The sequence below is a fragment of the Alligator mississippiensis genome, chromosome 2 (assembly GCF_030867095.1).
Source record: "Alligator mississippiensis isolate rAllMis1 chromosome 2, rAllMis1, whole genome shotgun sequence".
NCBI classification, from domain to species: Eukaryota; Metazoa; Chordata; order Crocodylia; family Alligatoridae; genus Alligator; species Alligator mississippiensis.
The window spans coordinates 79063034-79087031 of record NC_081825.1 but is presented as its reverse complement, the minus strand read 5'-3'; the positions used below and the strand labels follow the sequence as shown (position 1 = coordinate 79087031).

The window sequence follows — 23998 nt, the reverse complement described above, 5'->3', positions numbered from 1 at the left end:
TGGGTGGGTGGGTGGGTGCAAGGAAACCAATTTGGCATTGTGTCACCGTCTCCCCTGTTCAATAAAACCACTGTCATTTACAACCCCAAGTTGGGTCATGTTTTGCTGAATCCCAGTCCCTTCCCTACTTTAGATTCCAGCTTCATTTTCTCTCTCTCTCAAATCCAGTTCCTACCCTCTCTGCTAGTTTCCCAATCTCCTCCCAATTCCATCTTCCCTTTTCTGCCACCTCTCAGCCTCTCCTTGCTTTCCTGCTGCCCTGCTGCCTGCTGCTTTTCCTGTGATTTTCTGGTGTCCGTCTCTGTTTTCAGGCTTCCCCCATACCTTCTGTAATCCCCACCTCCCCCTGCAGCTTCCCAGCTCCTATTAGCTGTTTGCTCTAGCAGCTGGAGCCTTGCTCCAGCTTTCAGCACCTACTGCCATTCCCTGCATCTTATCTAGCTGTCCCAGAGCCATCCTCTGGCTCCCCACACCCAGAGCGCCTCTTTAACAGCCACACTTTCCCTTAGTCCCATTTTCCCCTCTCTCTCCCCACCTACCTTTTCAGCTCCTCCTTAGCTCTGGCTCCAATCCTAGCTTCTGTGCCGGCATGCTTCCCTGTTCTGCAGGCTTTGGACATTGTCTTTTAATCAATTAAGATCAATTAACCTCAAGTTACCCCCGAGCCTCAATTCTTCAGCCCAGGCCCCTCTAGTCTACTGGTTCTAATCTCGGTCCCGGTGACTTTCATTTCCAGTAACTTTAACTCTCTACACTTCTACTTTCTTACCTTAACTTTTCCCCAGGTATCCCAAGTACACCAAGTACATGCATCACAACACCAAACTGAGGAACTCACCTGTGTGTATGTGTAAGTGGGTGGTATGTGTGTGAATTAGTGAATACACACATATATACATATATAGATATCACTGTGTGTGTGGTATATGAATTAGTAATCCATGTACATGTATTGGATGTGCAGGTGTTGGTAACTGAGCACTGATTCTGTCTAAATTTGGTATGTGTACCGTGTATGGGCTTAAACTGGTGATAGGTGTGCGTGAACCTAGACTGGTTATTTTGAATGTGTGTGTATCTGAGTTGCTAGTGTGTGTGTGTGTTTGTGTGTGTATAATATAAATGGCATTGTGTGCATGATATATGAATTAGTGATCTGTGTCTAACTTTTGGAGTGTATAGTGTATGTGCTTGAATTGGTGATAAGTATGTATGTGTCTAGGCTGGTTTGGATGTGTATGTGCCTGAGCTGGTAGTGTGCGTGTGTGTGTGTGTGTATGCACCTAATTTATTTGCGTGTGTTTTGTATATGTGCAATTGTGTCACACCCTCCTGTCTAACAGCGCAATATTGAGATCCTGAGAGTTGGCCTGACCCCCCCAGGGCAACAGTATTAGGCTACTGCACAGTAAGTATCACAAAACAACCCATACCCCAGTCCTTCTGTGCAGTAATTGTAGTTACTGCGCATTTAGTTGGTACTTCATCAGGCAAGTACTAAACTAACTGTGCAGTAACTACTGCACACTAATGAACATGTAGAAGTGCCCAGTGGTGAGTTTTTAAGGATTATTTTGCACTGTTGGAGAAAATAAAATGCCTCAAATAAAATGGCTGACTGTAACTCTATAAAAGTCTACAATGCAGTCTTTCAGCAGGCTAAGGAGGAAAAATTGGAATAGGGACCCATGCCTTAGGATTCCAGCTATGGACATATTTAATCCATGAAGAGTAGTGTCAATGGACACACACACACACACACACACACACACACACACACACACACACACACACATTCATATTGGCCTTTATAGAACCTTATGATTTCATTGCCTCTCCTGCTGCTAATAGCATCTATATAGAATACTGAGTATCTAATTTTGCGTAGAAAATAAACTAGGATTTGCCATGAAATCAGCTTTAACTAGACTTTGTATTAAATGCTATAACTTTCTTTTTTATAATCTATTGATCCAGTTTTATTTCAACCGTTTAAAGGATTTGTTTATAAATAAAAATGTTTAAAACCAAATTGAGCTGTCTCAGTCTTGTATGGATATACTGCAAATGTAAATTTTATTCAAAAGGGTCATTCTTTTGTTGTGTGCTATCTTAGTTAAAAATTGAACATCTAAAAGATTAGAATACAAAGAAGATATAAAAAACCAAATTATATGTAAAAATAATGCTGAAAACACAAATTCTTAAAAGGAGGGGGAACACATGATATACTGGAAAGCTCTTCCAATGCACATCTACTAGCTAGGCCAAATTGAGAACAAAATGACAATGTCTGCTCTTGCTTTCCTTATTTTTAGAATCACTCAACATTATTCTAACATAGTGAAGGTTTTGTTCCGTTAATGGAGTTTCAGAAAATTGTACATTCATGCAAAAATGAAGGCTACAGGGTATATTCTTATCTTGATGGATAGGGATTTATGGATTTCACTCCCATTAACACAAATAGGAGCTAAGGGCAAAAATCCCCATATATCAAGATGAAATTAACACCCATTAGCTAAATGCATATTCACAGACAGCTATACTAAGGGTATCTGAAAAATGATTTCCCATGGCTTGGTCTCTAGACTGTACGTTTACATGAATAATTTTTACAGTAGAATTAATATATTCATAAAGTAAAAGAATATTTTGATGCTTTGGACTGGGACACAAAAAGAATGATCCTAACTGTAACTAGAACAATAGTTGCTAGACACAGCAGAATATGTGATGATTACCCTGTAGCTAAGTTAACACATAGAACCATGTAAAATTTTATACAGATATATTCATGTTCAAACTACAATACGAAAAAAAGTCTTCTAACAGGAGAAAAGCATCTATTTAATGACTGGATGATGATTTGGTTTTATCTTTTGTAGTTCTCAATAATATCTGCCTAAGTTACCTGTCTCTCGTAGTATCTAAACACCTCACTGTTTTTAATGTATATATCACCATAACATTCCCATGCAATATGAAGTGCTATAAACCTTGCTTACAGAAAAGGAACTGAGGCACAGAGAGCCTAAGGATTAGAAACTGGAGCCACTCAAAGATAATACATTACAGGTATTACATCACCCAGCTGTTGGGTGCCTAGCCCCCTGAGTGGGGCTGGAAACTGTGTGTTTGGCACACACAAACTCCATGGGGAAAGTTAGGCACTTAAGAAACGGGCTTGAAGAAGACAGCCCAATGAGTAGAAGATCTAATCTAGCCAGAAGGAATGCCAGGGAGAGTAGTATTCCTCATCCTAACAAGTAGAAATGCCTCGCATGATACCCACAGCTATAAGCTCTCAGCTGTTTGGGGGGCGGGGGGGGGGGGGGGTTGTTTTGTTTTTTTAACTGACGCTAGGAGTGCTGGCTCCTGTTCATTATGCCCCATGAATAAATCACCATGAGACCTGTGTTGCATCTTAGGTTCATATCCTTCATCTGCCTGATTAGCAGTGGAGATTAAAGATGGAGTAAGGGTTAATATATTTAGTCTAGAATGTAGATGATTCCTAACCATCAGAGAGACTCAAGAATCTGGAACAGCCTTTCAATAGGTATGGTGTAGACACACAACCTTAATTGGTTTTAAGTTGGACTGTGACAAAATAAGGCTGTGGACTGTGGGGGAATGGATATGAAGGCCCAGGAGACCCTTTCCAGTTAAACATTCAATAGAGAATGACTGTATTATTGGCTAGTGTCTGGGTCACCCATCTTCAACACTTGGGTTTTAGTCCCTGCTCCAATGAATATTTAAACATATTATATCAAATAGAAAATTGTAAAAACTCAGAGTGAGACTATTCCGAACAACATATAGCCTAATGGGTTGAGTATCTGGGACATCAGGGACCCAGATGAAATTGCTGTAAAAAAAAAAAGGCAGAGGAACAGGCATTTTGCCTGGGACTCTTATATTTCCAGTATGCACTCTAGCTAATGGACAGTTTTTGGAAGTGGAACCTATGGCTATCTTTTCTTGGCTGTCTATTTAAGAGATCTAATTTGCTAGTTACATCCACAAGATATGGTTAGAGGTGTTGGGACTCAGGTAGTATTGTGCACATGCCACAGCAGAAATTCAGATGCCTAAGGGTCTTGACCATACATCTGAAAATATATAGTAGCTGAAAAGTGGGTTTGAGGGTTTAAGGGTGCCTAAAAGTTGGATTTAGGTGCTTAAAGTAGAAGTTGGATACCTAAGACTCTTTTTTTTTAAATTAGACTATTGTCAACATGATTTAAGATTCTTACTAAATTTGAGTCCTTGATGTAAAATACACATATAAAATATTAGCTCTGTGTGGGGCAGCTACTGTAATAGTGAAAAGCTAATAACTAACTTAAAGGTTCTCCATGTTTTTTGTAAAAATCTCACAGCACAATTTTACTAGAGTAAATTAATGTTGCTAATCCCACCTTATACATAAATGAAATTAAGGTATTCTTTTAAACACTTTGTCTGCATCCCTATGAATGGGAATGTGCATTCCCCAGGGACAAATAGCAGTGGCACATATTCGCAATGCAGTGGCAAACTGCACATGCACACTCGTAGGATTGCACCCTTTGTCTACATATATATTATAACCCATTTGTCATAGGCTATTTATTAATGTATTATTTTTTAATTACAAACTGCATTTTAGACACTTTAGTCACTATGTGACACGAAGAATGTATGATGACTTTTGTGCAAGAGGAAGATGAAATGAAACTGTCAGATTATAATGCTGTTTCAGAAAGAGGATTTGCATAGATTAATCTGCTCATGTAACAAACAGGGCAGCTGCTGGCCCAGCAGAATTTGAAAGACCTTTGTCTGTGACTGGCTCTGTGACTTAGGGTCAGGAGTACAGAAGAAAGATCATGCTAGAATATGGGAAAACACTAATCTGATTTTAAATCCACTACAAAACAATCTGTAGATTGCAGATTGTCAATTTTTATATGACCTGGCAAACAGAAAGCTGTAATTATTATAGTACAAAAAGACCTAAAGAAATACTTCTAACATTAATAATTTGATGTAAACACTAACAAATTAAGGCAGCTATTAGGTAGAACTGTTAGATGCATCTCCACCAAAGGAAGACACCCAATTCCTTGTCACTTTTGACTGCCAACTAAACCTATGTACTATAATGAAAACTTGAAAAACCTACAAAGCATTAAGTTATTAAGTTATATAAGTGGATATTGGTTTCGCTCTATTTTAAGACAAGCCAGTGGCATGAAAAGATGAGATGCAAAAGGGTGAAGGCTGACAAAACTGAAGGAATGTTTACTCAGCAGAAGGCAGTTGATCAAGAAGAGGGTAAACAATAGCATATTAATGTAGATTTTAACTATATAAAATCTCTCCTTACTGGGTGCTGTTAAGAGCCCAAAAAAATGATCACTCAGTTCCTACCCAGAGAGTGTGACATATCCATTTGCAGCCAGAGTTAAGAAATTTCTATGAGCAGAGGCTTAGCAGGAACAAGCAGGAGACATAGATCCTTTTAAAGGATAGTTGTCTATATCAAAGTTGTTTACCATTAGATCTCTTTCCAAGTATCAGTAACAATACTATCTTGATGCATCTACAGGTTACTCAGTCATACTTTGGTAACAAGATTACCTTTAAAATCCTTAAAAATCTTGGTTGGAAACACACTTTAATGTAGTCAATAATAGTCTCAAGTGGCTAAATGTTCTTTGTTGCTGGCTTACTTGTCAGCCCCATAACCAGGTGCATCATGCTTATCAGTCTTTGAGTCATCTATTTAGCACTTTTTCTCTGTAGCCAGAAATGTCAGTACCAAGGCCATTCTCGTCCTTTAAATTAAAACTGAACAACTGCTGGGAACTATTGACTACTGTACATTAAATGACTACCATACAGTAACTTGTTATAAATCTTTAGAGGGTCTGGAAAGGTAACATGACTGTACAAGTTTAAGCTGCTAAAAGAAACTGTATGGGGGGGGGGGCGGGGGGCACAGACACACTGCCCTTCAATGTTTAAGAGTTGGTACCAAAAAATTAACTAAAATTTGAAAAGAATGGTGCAGAAAATGTTATTATAGGGATTCGAGAAATCTTGTAAGATATTGAGCTCCTTGGCTGCAACCCAACAAACCACTTAAACATGTGTTTAAGCTCACAAGCAGTCTCATTGACTCCTCGTATTCATAAAGTTAAACATGTGCTTAAGTGCTTTCCTGGATTAGGGCCACAGTGCTCTGCACCATGCAAGACTGAATCTTTATATTGTATTTACCTTATATTTAACTGGCATAAGCCCATAAATGTTCCATAGCCAGAACTGCAGAATTCCACGGACGCATTCAAAATTAAGAACGAAATACACCTGCTCTTAATTTCATAAGAATATGAAACAGGTTTTGTGCCGTTTAGCTTTAAAATAAATGTTTATGTTTAATTAGATACATTAATAATAATGATGATCTAAAATGATTTAACACCAAAATATTAATTTAACCTCCTGCTACTTTTAAATTCCCAGTTCAAATGATGCAGGATAAAAGAAGTGCAAGCTTGTCAAATTTGCACTAATGGACCAAAGTGAAATCCTTAGGCCCTTGGCACACAATCCCTATGGTGTCATTACTATTTGCCAGTACACCATCAAATTGAAAGCTGATGAACTGGTGTGGTCTTGAGACTGGGATTCGCAATCAGCTGATTGAGTTAACTGGTAATTGCATCTTAAGTGTAAAGTCTGCAAGGGACCTCACTAGTGTCGGATAAAGCTCATATTGGTGTTAATACAATGATATTCAATACACGGATAATACAATAATACCTATAATATCGGACCTTATTTAAAAGTGAATATGAAGGGTTGTCTAGACTGATTTTTTAAATTGCTTTAATTCATAGCTCTACAAAGTGTATCTTTCTAGATTGAGTTCAGCTTACTTAGGTTCAGTTAGACACACACTTTCTTAACAACGTACAATTTAAAGCAAAACATCTCAACCCCCTAAACAACTCCAAATAACTCCCTCCTTCAAAGCATACCCAACCCTTCCCCCCCTTCAAATTGATTCTTTTTTTGCTTTAAGTGACCTGAAGATAGGAGTGTATAAACAAGCAACTAGTGCAGGATCTAACAAGATGCAAATTAAATCAGGCTACTTAGATCTTTATCTTATCCATTCTTGCTTTTATATTCTCTTATAGAACAGAAAATGGAGATACATGGGTCTAACAGTGCCATGCCTGACTCCAAGGAAACCCAATTCTCACTTTACCCTAGCATAAATCTGTAGCAACCTTAATAATATTAAATACTTTGCATGGAAAGATGGTGTAGGTAACAAAGTACCTGATCTGGATTTCTTGTGATCAGTGTGTTCCTGACAGGTTTTAAGTCCCCAGTGGGGGATGCCCTTCAGGTACCTGCCCGAAAGGCCTCTGATATCCCTGTCCAGAAACCCAGCCAGAACTGCTGGGCATTGAATTTCGACAATCAGCTAACTGTTGGCTCTTACCAGAACAAGGTTCAAAAGACCAAGGGTTGTCCAGATGGGGCCAATGGTCAGCTGATTATCTGCATAGACAGCTCCAGATGAAGTGAACCTAGGACTGTCTGGTGTTTGGGTTGACAATCAGCTAATTGTTGGCCTTGATCTCTGGACAGCTGATTGTCTGGGTCAGGACCAACAATCAACTGACTGTTGGCCTCACATGCAGGGCTGCCACACCTGGCTTTCAATTGGCAAATGCAAGGGGAAACTGGGCACCTAATAAAGGTGCAATTGCGATCTGATCTGCATCCCAAAAATATGTAGCACGAACTGAACTAATGTAGCTAATGTTAACATAGAGAGTAATAATAGTGAAATATAACCATGTTAGTATTGTCCTATAAGCAACCTGAAAACTCCATTTTGTATCCTTCTGCTTGACATAAGTGAATGAACTCTGCATAGCCTTTTTGTATGTGTGTGTGTAAAAGGGTGAATGGTGAGAGAATGGCATAGAAATGGGAGAAGATTTAAATGTTTATGTAAGCAACAAGGTGCCAAATGTAAGTTACCAGTCAGTAAACTAATTAATGAATGGTTGAAGAATCCCTTTTAGGCCTAGGGCACAACGAAGATAACAAGGAGCAGGAATGCACCCATCCTGCCAGACAGGCAGCAAGAACACTCCAAGGCTAAGATAAGTTGAAGACAAAAGAAGAACAAACACAACAATAGAAGCTGGGTATAGAAAAACCAAAAAAAGCTAAAAAAAGGATGCCAATCCCTATAAAGGAAAACTTTGAAAATGCCAAGTTGGGTGAGTCTCTTTCTCTACTGCTGTTTCATCGGAGTACAGATGCATCTGTTCACCCCACTCTAGCTGTTATCTTCAAATCTGCTGTCTTCAAGTCATCATTATCTACTCAATAAGCCTGAGTTGGCCACCCTTGGCTGATATTGAGCAACTATTGCTGGTAACTATATCTGGTGTATGTGTGGATATAAATGGTTGTTTTGTGCATATGTATGTCTGTGTGTGATGATTTGTGTGCGTTTATATGTATGGTGTGCCCAAACCTCTGTGTAACTCATGTGATCAATAAATGCAGCACCTTGCTTTATCCCCCTTTATAAAGTTTTGCTCGTGATTTGAACAATTGGCAATTTGAGTAACAAATATTGTGTGTGTAGTATGAGAGGTGCAATGATTTGTATTAAGGCTCATTCTGCCATTAAAAGAATGTGGGCAACTGGTATAACATACCATCTTTAACTTTAGTCAGTTGTTTCTTGTGTAATATATAACTAAAACAGCAGATGGAGCTCAGAGATTTTGATCACTATAAAAAAAGCATATACAATATATATTTCCAGTACATTGATACAATAGAGATTATAGCTGTTTTTGCTAAAGATATAGGCTAACATCTTTAAAATAGACACATTAGGTGTATACACCATTGTAGTACTGATGTTTTAAATGTCAGAGGCACTTCTGGATAAATATTAATGACTTCCCTAATTTGTATTTTGCTCTGCTTGGTTTAGTTAGAACAATGGTTTTCAACCTTATTAAACTCAAGGCAGTACTTGTTAGGCTCAAAATGTGACCTGGAAAATGCCAGCTACTCCATATGGTTAGGAGAATTCAGTCATGGTAAGCCTTAGCTATGGCCAGTAAGATTCTGGAATTTTTTTCTTAATTCTGCTTTACCAAAACAGGGTTTGTTACATATTCAGGGACATGTGGTATACAAGTAAATACCACATTTACATGTAGGTTCTTTTTAGATTTTCTACAATACCTTGTTCCATCTTCTCCACACATTCTCCATTACTATCCTCAAAATACATTTCTGTACTTTATTAAGGTATTTCTTCATTCTGATTCATTTGGTTCTCACAGGCTTAAAGAAATAAACCTTATATATAAGCAGGTTATACTGTTACTGATTTTTAAGTTTCATTTTTCTTGTAATTTCCTTCATGACTCCAACCAGCCTTTGTACTCTATCCTCTGGCTTTCCTATGATCATCAGTCTAGTCAAAGAGTCAGAGTGAATTTAAATGATATGTGCCCTATTTAGAACTTCACAGTAACATTCTTTACATTGGTGCGATGTTTAATTATGATATACCACATATAATATCACTGTAAAATAAGGATTTTCTTTGTTTAAAGTGTGTGTCTTTATCTCTTACACATCTGTTTTATATAATAGCATAACAGAATATAGTTAATAATGACATTTGATAATTTATAACTTTTGATGGAGGCTATAGAGCTTTAATAACTTTTATCATTCAAATATAAAAATTACAAACCATGAATTTGATGACAGACAGCAGTGAAGGCATGAAAAGGGCTTTATCATTTCAGATATATCCTCTAGCATGGTAACTATAAAATGATAGATTTTCTATCAACTAAATCTACTGCTGAGTTAAATGTTCTTTCTTTATCAAAGAGAGATATTCTTCTTTTTGCTCCAACAGAAAAGAGGACTTAATTTGTTCTTCAGCTCATTAAATTAGTTGAACTTGAACTTTTAAATGTTGTTTCAGGTAAAATGCCTTACCATGGTTGTTTCTGCAATGGATCCAAAGCTGTTTATAAAAATGTTGCATGTGACATTAACTGGAGGGCCTGCAAAAGAAAAAAAAAAAGAATCTTTTCCAGAATCATTGTTGTGCTGGTCAAAGGTTTGTGTGACTTTCAACGTATATTAGAGTGAGCTATGATAAAATAAGGCTTGCGTGACTTGGAAGAATATAAAGCTATGTTCGGAATTCTGTTTTTAATGAAGTGAGACAGTTTGATTAGCGATGTCATTTTAACTGCTTGAAATATTATAAAGTTGATTTTTTTTCTTAAAGGTTCACTAATTGTTTTGCCATTTGTAGCAAATCTCCAAGCTCGGGGGAAAAAAAGAGATCATGATACCTTGAAGGAAGATCGCATGCCAGAACGAATGTGTTTTTTATTGGAGTTATACTAGATAACTATCCTAAAACAATGTTTATTTCTTAGTTTTGGTGGAATAATATACATCACCATCCTTCACAACAATTGGAAATAAAGTTTCTCTTTTACATCACAGATCTGACATTTTTTAATTTTACCTGCTACCAATAGTAACAAAAAGATACTAGGCATTTATAGACATGCTCTGGGAGGTGGTAGTGGGGAGGGGGGGCACATTAGAGCAGCTCTGAGAGCTGCTTTAATTAAAGTGCCCAGAGTGTCATGTGTATCAGCGTCCCTGTTCTGAAAAATAGTGGCAGGGGTGCTTTAACTAAAGCTTGTTGAATGAGTTTTAGTTAAAGTGCCTGTGCCACCATTTTTCAGCCTGGGGACACTGATACACGTGATGCTGGAGTCTGCTTGAGTGCAGTAATTACCATGTTCCAGCAGACTCGATTAATTGAGTCTCCTTCAATGCATTGTAATTACAGTGCATCAGAGCAGCCTCTCTGTATGCGTATAGGTGCCCATTATTACTGCTTTCTGTTCTGAGTCCAGTAGAGAATATGCTAGGCTCTTATAATTTATATGACATCCACAGAATTTTAAGGTTCATTCTGCTACCATTTATTACAAAATAGAGTGCTTGTTATCAGAAGCAGTCCCATTACCTTCAATCAACAGTTGCCATATTTTCATCCTTAATCTCTGCAGCCTTTCTATTGGCAGAGCATTATTTCATAGTGTAACATCTAAGAAATTAATCATCTTCTCAAAGAGAAAGACTTACCCTACTTCTCTAAAAATGACTGGAAAAATGGTATCATGGAGTTTCATTCTAGTCATTCAGTTATTTCTATAGCAAATTAATTTTGTTTACAAGTGAAATAAAGGTTTTAACTGCTAGTCCTAGTGCCACGTCTACTAACTGGGTGCACCTACCTACGCAGTTAGGGCAGTTTGCACCAGAGTTAATTTCTCCCAGGTGCAGCTTTTACATGTGCACCCAGGACTGTAGCACATTGAGCCAGAGTGGAACAGCCCTGGACTAGCAGCTGGTCTGGGGGGGCAGACAGCCCTTGCACTGTAGCACCCTAATTCCCCAGTCAGCCTCAGTTACCATCTGTATGTGCATTGCAGTGGTGTAAATTACTTCACTATGGGATAGTACTTGCCCTGGACACTACTATCCTAGGGCAGAGTTACTTTACTGCACCCTAATATGGGTGCACAGGTAGATGGCGACACTTTACTACAGAGCTAATTAGTCAACTCACAGTAAAGTGCACATGTAAATGCACCCACTGAGAGCGGAATTTGAAAGGCAAGCCAGAGACTTTTTGCATTTGATTCCTAGTAATACACACTCCAGTTCTGGAATTTAGGGCCTAAATCTGCAAATATTTAATACCAACATTTGGATTCTCTCACTGAAAGTAATGTTGTTGAAGTAATAGCCCTGTTGTTGATGATGCTTCACTGTTGACTGATGTCAATGGGATTACTGAGAGCAGAAAGCAATGCACTCGGTATCAAATGTTTGAGGTTAGAGCTTGAGTTAATGATTCTCCTGATGATGTATGAATCAGAAAAGAACCAGGTCTCCTTTCTTCAGGCTATATTTGCTTTACAGTACAGTACTAGACATACTTTTGTCAGTAAAATGAACAGCTATGACTACACAAAGGAAGCACATCTGAGGACTAGGAAGGCACTGATTCTTCTTTTTCCAACTACTTATCAATGCAATGTGATAATTTAGTTTCTAATTAACCTGTTCTGCCTTCATTTTTTTTAATTTTAGTCAGAATGTAGAGCAAGGTTGCACCTTAGAGATTAATTTGTTCAAAATGGATTAAGTTTTGCAGGTGACAGCCTCCTTTGCTAGATGTTATTTCAGCATAAGACTTGATTGGATCAGAGAATTAGTGGAAAGGAGTAGGAAGAGGAATCCAAAGTCACAGATGGGTGGCAGTGGGAACACTTGGAACCATAATAAACAGCTGTACTGGGTGGTGAAATTATCTGATTTGTGTATAAATAGTTTTCATTCTGTCATTCCCAAGATGCAGGTATTTTTTTTTTTATGGCTTATTGCACGCTGTCCTTTCAAAATCACTTATTTCCTCCAATTCACAACAGCATGTATACTATTCATATACTATTTGAAAGTGGATATGCTGTCATATCAATTATAAATAATAAATTTCTACTGTATCAGAAACTCTTCCATAATTAAAAATAAGTTAAACATTAAATATAATACTTTATCTAATACAAATAGCATAGCCTAGATTTAATACCTAAGGAAAGCTCTTCTTTACATATATGCTAACTCATTTTCCTGTATTTCTAAGTGATCCTAAGTTGTTAAGTTCAATTTCTTGAGTTCTTAATAGTTTCTTGTTGTGATAAATTAAATTACAGGTAGCATACAAGATTGCCTTTAAAAGTGAGGGAATAAAAATATTCTAACTAAGCTGGGATTGATAGTAAGTGGAGTGCTTTTCTGTTTTGTCAAAATGTAAAGGGAATTAAGGAAGTAGGAACAAAAGCCCAAATCAAATAACTTTTATGTGGAATACAACACATACAACACATACTGGGGGCGAGAGAAGATTCTGTTTCACCTCATAGACGATCATAATGCAGCTTGAGACTGACTACAGTATGCAGGTGCTTCTATTACCTCTTTGGTGCATGTAAGCACCTCCATTATAGAAGCAGGATTGCTCTCCAGAGCTGAATAAACATCTCCTTGTTCCTATAACGGGAGTATTTACATGCTCAGAGGGGTTAATGGAAGTACTCCTACACAATGGGTCCATAACTCAGAGTTAGTCTTAAGCTTTATTTTGGTTGGCTGTTAGATGAAAAAGAATTTTCCCACTGGGGTTCAAAGATCCAAATTAAGTGTATGCCAAAGAAAGTGTCTCTTATTTTTATAGGGAATAACTATTAAGCCATGCACCTTTGAAGGCATATAATCAAATCTTGATTCTGTTAGATGCTAGATGAAGACATTTTTAAAAGCATCAAAATACAATAAAAATATTAGTCTGTTTGCTTTTTGATGAAATTGTCTTTGTCAATATAAGAAGTAACTGCCAAGCTGTCAAGCTTAATCTGACCTAAATGGAGCAAGTCAAGTCTTCTAACAGAAAATGTGAAGAAGAGAAGAACCTGACACTTCCTCACTCAGAGACCTATTTTGTTGACTGTGACAGAAGGGGCCACTGTCACTGTGATAGGGTATATCTATACAACAGATGAAGGTGTGATAGTAGTATGCAAGTGCTCCTGGAGACATGGATATGGGTATATAGTCTGTCATGACCTGAGGCCTATGCTACTGTTTCCTTTATTGCTACTGTTACTTGTGCTAACATGTCTACAATAATACCTTCATAATGCTGTATACATATACCAACTGACAAGTATGTACTCTTTTTCCACTGGCTAGAAATTATTATCTTTGTTTCCCCAAAGAGATTTTCCTTATGAAAGTCCTCTTCAGTGGATATGGAAGTTAGAATAAAGGTCCCTTTTGGAAACTGACTGTCACAAGAGCATTACCTACCAAAGAAGCAAGGTATTACTTGAAAGATGGGATTAGACTGAAAAAAGCTTTTATATTTCTAGTTTCAAGACCCTCTGAGCAAATTTATTTTCTCTACTGTCCAGTAGAAAAGGAAGTGTATGATTAGATGGATCTTATTTAATACTAAAGAAATGTCGCTCTTCTGAGTGACTTGGAGAAATGGAGAACTCAGAAGTGATGTATTGGGACCAAAAGTCCCTTGTGTCAAAATATCAGAGGCTGTATTTGTATGATGCTCTTCATTTGAGTATCAAATGGAAACAACTAAATCAAGGATCTAGACCAGTATATAGTATTTGAGAAATAGACACACAGCTTTTAGTATTGAAAATCATTGTAAACCTAGAGTTGGATTTAAAATGGAAATTCCAACATGTTAATATTTGTTGTATTCGACTGTACTTGAGGAATACTTTCTACATCTTAGGTTGAAATACCTGATAAACAACTTATGAATTATGTTTTTACTTGAAAAGGGGGGGGGGGGGTTATTTTAAAGTATTCAATATTAAATTTTACATGAAGTAAGGCATCATATCTACTTTTTTCATGTTACACTAAATTTCCCATGCTTATTGGCAGAAATATCCAAATTATGAAGTAGATAATGGCCCATCACACTTTTCCTGAAACATACAGCCTGTCCTTTCATTGTCATCTGAAGAAAAGGCCTACACTTGAAGGTCTGATCCTGAAGCTCTTATTCGATGAAAACTTGTAGTGTAATTATTGATCATTTTGACTGAAAAAACTATTTTAGAACTGATCCAAACTTGGAAAGCAGTGATATAGAACCCAGAATTTTCATCATGCCTACAGAAGCAAATAATTTATAATGGGTATGCTCAACCTCTGGCCTGTAGGCCAAATCCAGCCCATGGCATCATAGGTATCCAACCCAGGGGGCTCTCCACAGATTAGTGGAAAGGACTGGGAAATTTGGTGGCAGGGGAGAAGTGGCAATAAATATGGCTACTCTTTGTAGCCAAATTCCCAAACCCTAAGCTCCATGCAACAAGTTGGGCCTTTTCCCCTGCCCTCATGGCTGGTCCCACCCCCACCAGCCATGCCCTTCTTCCCAGGCTAGATGGATCTGGGCCATGGCCCCTTTCTCCTGTGGGACCAGGTTGAGGATCACTCAAACCCCATTCCCCACCATCCTTCAGGACCAGCTCAAGACCCCTTCCCTCTGTGGAGCTAGTTTGGGTCTAGGCCACACCCCTTTCCCCTGAGGGTCTGTGCCATGCCCCTCCCTCCCCCCTACAGGGCCAGGATGGAGCTGAGATGTCCCCTGCCCCCCTCTGTGCAGCATCCTGCTGCAATTGCCCCATGCCAGCCATCAGCTGGATCTGGTCAGCAGACAGCCTGGGCACTGCCCATCTGACCTGCTGACTAAAAACGTTGAGCTCTACTGATTAATGATATGTCTACAGAAGCCTTTGGCTGTTACTGACTGTAGACTTTGCTTATTCTTTGATAGCCTATAACTGGGACAAAGTTTATTACCAAGGATTCTTTGCTGCTGTTTTTGTCCACAAACAGGTTCTACAATGTTAATATTATTAACTAGATCAGAAGTAATCACTGATTCTGCAGCTCTTTTAAGCTATATTTTCTCTTAAGCATGTATGTATCTAGACTAGCATTTATACAACTGCAAAGCACTCTAAAATTAATTGTAACGATGAGGAAGATATTATTGCAATGACCAGGAAATTAAAAGATTAAATTACCAAATTTTAACAGAACTGATAGTACACATTTCATTTTATATAATTGTTGACAGGGTACAAAATTCAAGGGGCATAAAGTTCCAACTGGCAGTACTTGGCCTTGGAATAATAAAAATAGCAAGAAAGTGGCAAAGTAATTCAAGAAGGTATTTATTCTGAGTGATAGATCTGAATCATTCTAGGCAGATTTGTTCTTCTCTTTCCTAAAAGTGCACACTGTAAATCTTTTAGACAGCTATGCAGTTTGAAAAATGTCAGATTAGGTTTTTGCCTCTTTAAATTTCAGTGGTTACAAAAGAAGGCTCTTGGTCCTTTGAATTACACATTCAAGAATCACTATAGTGAATCCACTAATTACTAAACATCTGCCCCATTCTGTAGTGTAGCCTCTTCAGAAGATTATGATTGCATGGTGTCCATGACAAACTCCAAAATTCAATCTTCAAATGAATTGCTAAGCCTTAAGCTCCTTGCTTCCATCTACTTTCTTATAGAACTTTAGAAGATTCAAAGAATAAGAAGAAAGAGATTGCATTGCTTGTTTTTATTTGCTGGAGGTCCTTTGTTGCATAGCACAGAATTGCCTTAGATTGAACCCAAAGTTTACATACTAAAGGCAACAGCTATGGTGTGTAACTGAGCTTAGATTTAACAAGGAGCTAAAATAATTAAAAGATGCTACATACAAAGGGACACAATTTTGGAAGTACAACACGTTTTATGTGACAGTATGAGCTTTTGTTTTTAATACAAATGTTTCTCTTCCCTATCCACAAGCAAGAAGCTAACCATTTGAATTCTCTCATCATTAGTATTGGCAAATAATCCATAAGGGATTGTTGACCAGTGTACATTGAGTAATATTTCATATCTTTCTGATGATTTTAACAAATACTTCCAATAAACAATGAATATTTATTCTGAGAAACTTCAGTGCTAATCAAGAATAAAGGTTTAAACATATCCCGGGAGAAGCAAATTTTAAAAAATAAATTATATATACTGTTTCTGTTCTATCCCTTTAAATCCTTATTTTTAGGAAACAGTTTGACTGTTCTAGTAAAATCATTTGTAGACATATGCATGAAGACTAAATACTTAGAAATAAAACAACGTAGGAGCTTATTAAGTATCAGGTACTCTATTATCACTCTTCATATTTTCTCTTACTTTACAGTGGATGAACACTAAACTGTAGTAGTTTAGACCTTAATGATTGGGCAAAGAAAGTAGGTAAATAAGAGAAACTATTGAGAATTCAGGGATATAGCCAATCAAATTGATGATCCGTGGTGTCATTAGAATCATTATAAAATGTAGTGTTGAAGAAGAGGTAAGGTTGAGATGATAGTGAAAGGAAAGACCTAAATGATGTAAAACAGAGAATGGTCTTATTTTGAGAGGAAAAGATCTGATGGCAGAAATGGGAAGAAATCCCTTATTTACAGAATATGCCTTGGAAAATAAAAGAAAGAGAGCCTTCTGAAACAAGGAAAAAAGGGCCTAGGAGACAGAGAATGCATTTAAAAGAATGCAAGCTGTGAGCTTTAGTCACAGTGATTTGTCCTTCTACATGTGCTGCATTTTTGAAAATTTGGAGAATTTCCAAATTAATCAATTAAAGCAATTCAAATCAAATTCTAAAATGCTGTAAATTGTTTAATAAAACATTTAGAACATTTCAATTTTAAACATAATTTGAAACAATTCTGAAAGAACTCTCTAATGTTTCAAGTTCTGTTTCCATTCCAACAGATCATCGTGATAATTATAGTTTGCCATGTATGCCTGATAGACTACAAAGGCATGTTGACATTGTCAGAGAATCATGCTAAAGAATGCCATAATTAAGTTGAGCATGCCTGTTCTACACATAGTACACCCCAAAATGCATTAGCATTGTGTTGTTTGTACATGTGCCTATAAAGTCTCTTGGGTATGCTTATTGGGGGTGCCTGTTGTATAGATATGTCTGAAGAGTATTCTATTAGTACCATATTAACAAACCTTCGTAATTGGACTATGTGCTGATGATCTTGAATGATTAAATATTAGCATTGTGATTTGACCTTGAGGCCCCAAATAAGATTAGAAACCTAGTGTAATAAGCACTCTAGGTATATTTAGTAACAGGTAATCCCAACCCCAAAGAATTTATAGTAAAACCAAAAAATGCTGGAAAAATGGTATAGGTGGAGAATTGAAGCATGGGGATATTAAGGCCATGTCCATACCATGTTCCCCCTGAGACTAGTGCTGAGGAAATAAACCCTGTTCACTCATCCCTGTCCTGTACATTCCCAAGCCTGGCAATAAAGTGGTGTATATGGCTTAGAGTGTGTGCCCTGCTCTGATTTTAGTCTCAATTCTTTGTCTACATTATCTGATATGGACATCTGGTGTGTGTTTTTAGACATTTACGTTTGACTATATACATATCACTTCAAAGATAATCAGAATACAACATTAGCATTTAGGTATTTCAGTAGCATGTAGTTATTCCAATTTTTGTCCAAACTTAAACACGCAGTTGAATTGGTTTTTGTTGCTATTTGAAAGGTCCATCATAGGAAAATTGAGCATGGCATAGTTTGAAATGAGAATACATTTGTTTAGCTTTTAATTTTCTCCTCCAAAATGCACATTTGCATAAAAGAAAATTTTCACTTAAACAGAAACAATTAGGTTTAGAAATTACCTTTGAAATTTGGTCTAATTCTTGCATCGTAGCCTGACATCCTACCCATTAATTTATCCAGAAAGTCAGATGGCGACATTGGCATGCTACGAGATCTTGCACTGTCCGTTTCCTTTGTGGCTACCAAACTACAAAAAAAAAAAAAAAAAAAAAAAAAAAAAAAAGAATTAGACCGTTTATAGTAAAAATATAAATGCCTAATATATTTGTCCATCTCTGTTTAAATCAATTAATTCAAAGGTAATTACTTTTTAAAAGTAATTTAAACTTTCATGATATTAGCAGAGATTTTAATTGTGAAAAATTCCTTTTATCTATAATTTTATGTAATCTTGCCCTAAACAATTATCAGATTTCATCATGATAGGGTAACATTTTTTCTTAAAAAGTCAAGTCTTTTCAAAACATATTTCCAATAAATTTTAATTAGTCTCCATTAAATGTTTTATTGGTCCCCAATAAATTTTAATTGGTCCATAAAATGTGCAGTAATAAATAATAATTTCTTCTCTACAAATAGTCATAAAGTTGGAATGATGTAATTTAAAAAAATACTCTGTGATCAATGTTTAACTGTATCTTGCATAAATTGTCAGCCTGCACAGAGAAAATAAAACAAGAATTTCTTATAATACTTTGTTCAATTGCCACCATTTTTTGTACCATTGATTGAATGTTTCATGCATACAGTTTCAGATTCTTTCTTGGAAAGTTTTATTCTCTAACATTGTCATCAAGGTTCATTTTCAATTAAAAGAGAAGTTACTGCTGCATTGAAAGAAAAACCTCACTGAAAGGAACTGTCTCAGGGTAAATTTCTCTTCTCAGGTACATATGGAAAATGTCATCTCCTATAGACTGTTTTGCCTACATGTGCAGAGCTCCCACTGACATCCTAAAGTATGTCCTGTACATGTTACAATAAAAGACTATTTCCATAATATGGATCCAACAAATTTTGGCCCATATCCTGTTTTATTTTTCAGGTGGCTAAGTGGCAATTATGTAGATTTTCACTAAATGTGATGTTATTCCACTTCACACCTCAGTCAAAATTCTGGTATAACTACAATTTCCCTATAATCTATATTCCTCATGAGCCTCCATATTAGCCTGAAAAGGTCCATAACTCAATTTGATTTAGTGTGCATGGTAAAAAGTGACCCAGTATAGCCTTCCAGGCTGCCTCCACATGTGCTTATGAATGGGGAAGGACAATTTAATTATAGCAGTTCCTGGAGAGCCACTCTAATTAAATTGCTGCAGTGTCATGTGTATTAAGCCCCCACACATTTAAAAATGGTCACTTGATGCTTTAACTAAATGTTGTTTATTGAAACCAGTGGTCATATTTAAACCCACAGGGACTTATATATATGAAGCTGCAGTGATGCTAGAGCATTCTAAGTAGAACACAGAGCAGACTTGATTAATTGAGTCTGCTCCAATGTGTTCTAATTAGAACACATTGGAGCATGTATATAGGCATTCCCAGATATCAAACTCTACATATGCTGTGAGTGAATGAAGTTCAGCTGCTGCTCCTGTGTGGTGCCTGATGGCTAGAAAATGATATTTAGAGATTTGCTTTTAGGAATTGGCTTGAAGTAAAGTAGATATTGCATTAGAACAGTGTTTCAGGGAAACAGCAAAGGTTAATTGGTTTCTAAAAGCCTGTTTGTGACAAAGTATCACAGTCTCAGCCTTTAAGTCCCACTGTGTCTGGAGCTAGCAGACAAACAGGCTGGGGAAATTGAAAACATGAACAGTGTACCCATACCCTGGGATAAGGTGGCATTAAAATGACTAAGTTAAGATGTATGCATGTGATGGGTTTGGGAGACAAAGCATTATGCTGACAGAACAGAAAGTGGACAGTATGATGACAACAGGGAGACCAATCAATGACACCCAGAAATAAAGAGTCATCAGAGGAGAAGGAATACAAAAGGAGGGATTTCAGAGCAGCAAAATGTCCCCAAGTGGGGATTCTGAGGTCACCATTGACAGAGGGCACACCACCAGGCCCTTTTTCCCCCAGCCCTTACGTCCAGGCTGCTGACATCTGACATTTAAGCAAGAACCACAGGGTAACATTCATGTACTAGCCAGGCATACTGTTCTCCCTCTGACTGCCTTAGGACTGGTGGATGAGTAGAAACTGGGGGTATTATTTTGTTTGCTTTGCCTACATTACTCATATCTAATGTCACTGTGTATCAATAACATTTGCCTGTTATTGAATGGAAAAAGTTGTGGTTGGTCTGAGGGTTTGGGTCTACCTGGCACAAGGTATCTGGGTCATAAATCTAGTGCAACAGTGCCCAATGGTGGGACCCCTAGAGTCAAAGAAGGTACAGGGAGAGAGGTGAGAGGGACTTCCCTGAGCATATCCCTGATCAGCTGACAATGTAAACCCCTACAATTATTGTAATAAACACTTCTCTTTGACCTGTTGTGAAACTGTAGCAATATCTGGTTCTGGGATACTAAAAAAAGATCAGTTCTGTTATCTCATCCTGGTATGGTTCTAGGCCAATGTAGAGATATAAATCTTTTACTGGTTCACCTCGATGTCAGACCCGACATATAGAAGGGGTTGAGTACTTCTTTGAGGCAGAGATAATCAAAGGACAGGGGCAGAAATTACCCTAGGAACCTTCAAAGTCATTAAAAACTTAGAAAAATGCTTATATATATTTCCAAGCCAGCAAAGAAATAAATTTGCCCCAAATCCTCTTTCTAAATAGGTACATGTAATCTGTTTAACAGCAAATTAGGAATGCCAGTCTGCTCTGATTTTTTTTTTCTTTCCTTTTTTTTTTGTTGTTCCCTAAACAAGTAATTGGCTGAGTGGATAAATTATTTTTGTGGTTTTCAGTCATCCATTTACTAATAGTAGAAAAAGTCATACTTCTTTATTGGATTAAATGTTCTGGATACAGATTGGAAATTAAATGCCTAAACATCAGAATCAAGACTGCTAATGTAACCTTAGGTCAGCCCTTTTTGTGTCTGTAGCTTAAGATGTAGTTTTTAATTACATGATGCAGTGGCCAGGTCACTTGCAGGGAGAGTGAAGGGGATATTACTTAGGGGAATATATTTTATTGTACCAACTGTATAGTTGGGATAAGTTAAACAAGTATTTGAAAGCTTGTCTAATTTTTTCCCAACTGCATAGTTGGTCCAATAAAATATATCACCCCCAAAAAACCTTTCCTCTTGCATATTTTCTGGACCATCACAGCTATATCACTCTTAAACTACCTAAAACAATAAAACTCATTTATATTATTTTCCTTCCTTGGGGCAATTTTCCATGTGCCATATCTGAGACTCAATTACAGAACATTTTATATAGAAAATTCTGGATGCCTTTTTTAAAAAAAGGAGTTTTGTATGGCTAATTTTAACAGCCCTAAACCATCTTTGAGAAGTGAGTGCTAAGTTCAGCCATGAATATCTCTGTGAAGATCTTTCTACACTCGGTTTAATAGCTGACATACATGTATCTTTTTGTGGTTAGGCTTTTTCTGATATATCAGTTAATGTTTTTCCCCAGGTACATTACTGCACATTCTGCTCTCATTGACCACTGACTTCATTTTTATTTTCAAACATTTTTATGTGCCTGATTCATAACTGTCATACACCTTGGAGTGATCTGTAACAGCGAAGACATGAATGGTTGGAAAACAAAACAAAAATGTGAATAGCATTACACTGCTTTACCCAACTGTGCTTATTTTGATGGAAGTAGGTGCAGGGGAGGGGAAAACCGGTCTCTTGGCTAACATTAGGACCTAATAATTAAATAGATAATTGGATTAAATATTTGTCTTTTTCAGTGATGCTACTGCCCAATCTATATAATGAAATTATCTAAATCTGATATATTCAATAGCATTGTACATACAATAAAACTAAACATCGTTTGGAGAGAGACCTGTAATTGTTAATTCAGGGTAAAGACAGATATAACAGTTGTACTGATATCATAGGATACCAATAAAAGATTTTGCAATGGAATTATTACAACTGTATGATTCTGAAATGACAGGAGTCATGCATCTGCTTGAACTTTAAACCTTTTTCAGACAGGGTCCAAGATCGGGTGATTTAGCTATCTTGTAATGCTGCAGGATAATGCAAACAGATCTCGTAAGAACTGTCATATGCCGCAAGCAGCAGCTTCCCATAATCTTCAAAGTGACTACAATGTTTATTTGTGCATACCCTCATTCTTTTTCTTTTAAAATAAATAAATAAAACAATAAAAAAGGAAGCTCCTTTCTGTTTCAATTGGATATGCTCCTGAGTAAGGACCATACAATTTTAATGTTTTAAGAATAAGTCATTTGACTGCATAGATTTCAATAATGTCATATGGTCAAATACTAGTCCTGCCCATTAAACAAATAGTTAAATACTGCTTGAATTCAATAAGATCAGGATTTAGACTGGTGTGTCAAACACAAGACAAAACTATTGCATAGTGACACCATATGTTGCCTATAAACTACACCAAAGTACTTGAACTGATTGTATTCACACTATCACTTACTTTGATACAAATCTCTGTGTCAACACTCATTCTGAGCCAAGCTTCCTATTTAAATTTCTTTTTGATGTAAGAAATAATAAAATTAGGACAACATAATCCAAATAGTCTAAAGACACATTTCCTGATTTAAGTTAAATTTTCAAATAGAACATTATTACATAACAACTATATAAAAAGATTGCAAAACTAAGCTCAATGCACTTCAGAAACATCAAACCAAGATAGCTTATGCAACCTTAAATCAGCCCTTCTTGTATGTGTAGCTTAAGATGTAGTGTTTAATTACATGATTACAAACTATTTTTTTCTGTAAAACCCTTGCCTCATTAAGTGTACATTCTGGACAATGCACTCAGAATAAATCCGTAGTGGGTAGTAAATGAGGCTATATATTGAATTCCTAATTCACTTATTGCAAAGTTACACAATTTATAGTGAATGAAGCAGAGATTTGTAAAGAAAGATTAATTGTTTGTTGAGATTGCTAGTATCTTTGACTGTAATGTCATAAAAATGGGCATTTAATGGTGTAAAACTGTGGTCCCATCTGAACTAGATGCAAGAAAAACATTTCTACATTTTTTTCTTCATCTAGCACAGCAGAGAAAAGGCTGGAAGCAGGTTCAAAATCAGGGATTCAGTATGGTCCTTTTCTCCTCAGGTTCACAGAAACTAAAAGGGGTTCAGATTTCAGATTTGGTTTTGTCTAGTCTCTGAAAAAATCATAACTTATGGCCATTGTGAGGTATAATAAATTAAGCTCTGGGCCAACCCTGGGCAGCCAGGGGACTGAGCAGCACTCAGCTGCAATGAACTGCCCATCCCTTCCACAGCACCTTCCTCCACAACTTCCTCATTCTTATGTTTAGCCCCATTGATAGGTTTTAGGTATTTGCAGTGAGGGTAAGTTCAAGCAGCTTTGGCTCCTCAGAAAGAAGGAGTTTTGTG

General features: G+C 36.9%; 1 protein-coding gene across 1 annotated transcript in view; it reads right to left on the bottom strand.

Annotated features, from left to right (window-relative positions):
* GLRA3 (glycine receptor alpha 3) overlaps positions 1-18610 on the bottom strand; it is a 101219-nt gene extending 82609 nt beyond the window's left edge. Inside the window, exons 1-2 of the mRNA XM_059721358.1 lie at positions 18484-18610; positions 10066-10133 (exon numbers count right to left, since the gene is read on the bottom strand). Coding sequence (XP_059577341.1) covers positions 10066-10133; positions 18484-18568 — 153 coding nt within the window. The 5' untranslated portion in view covers positions 18569-18610. The remainder of the gene's footprint in view (positions 1-10065; positions 10134-18483) is intronic.
* Positions 18611-23998: the final 5388 nt, after the last annotated feature.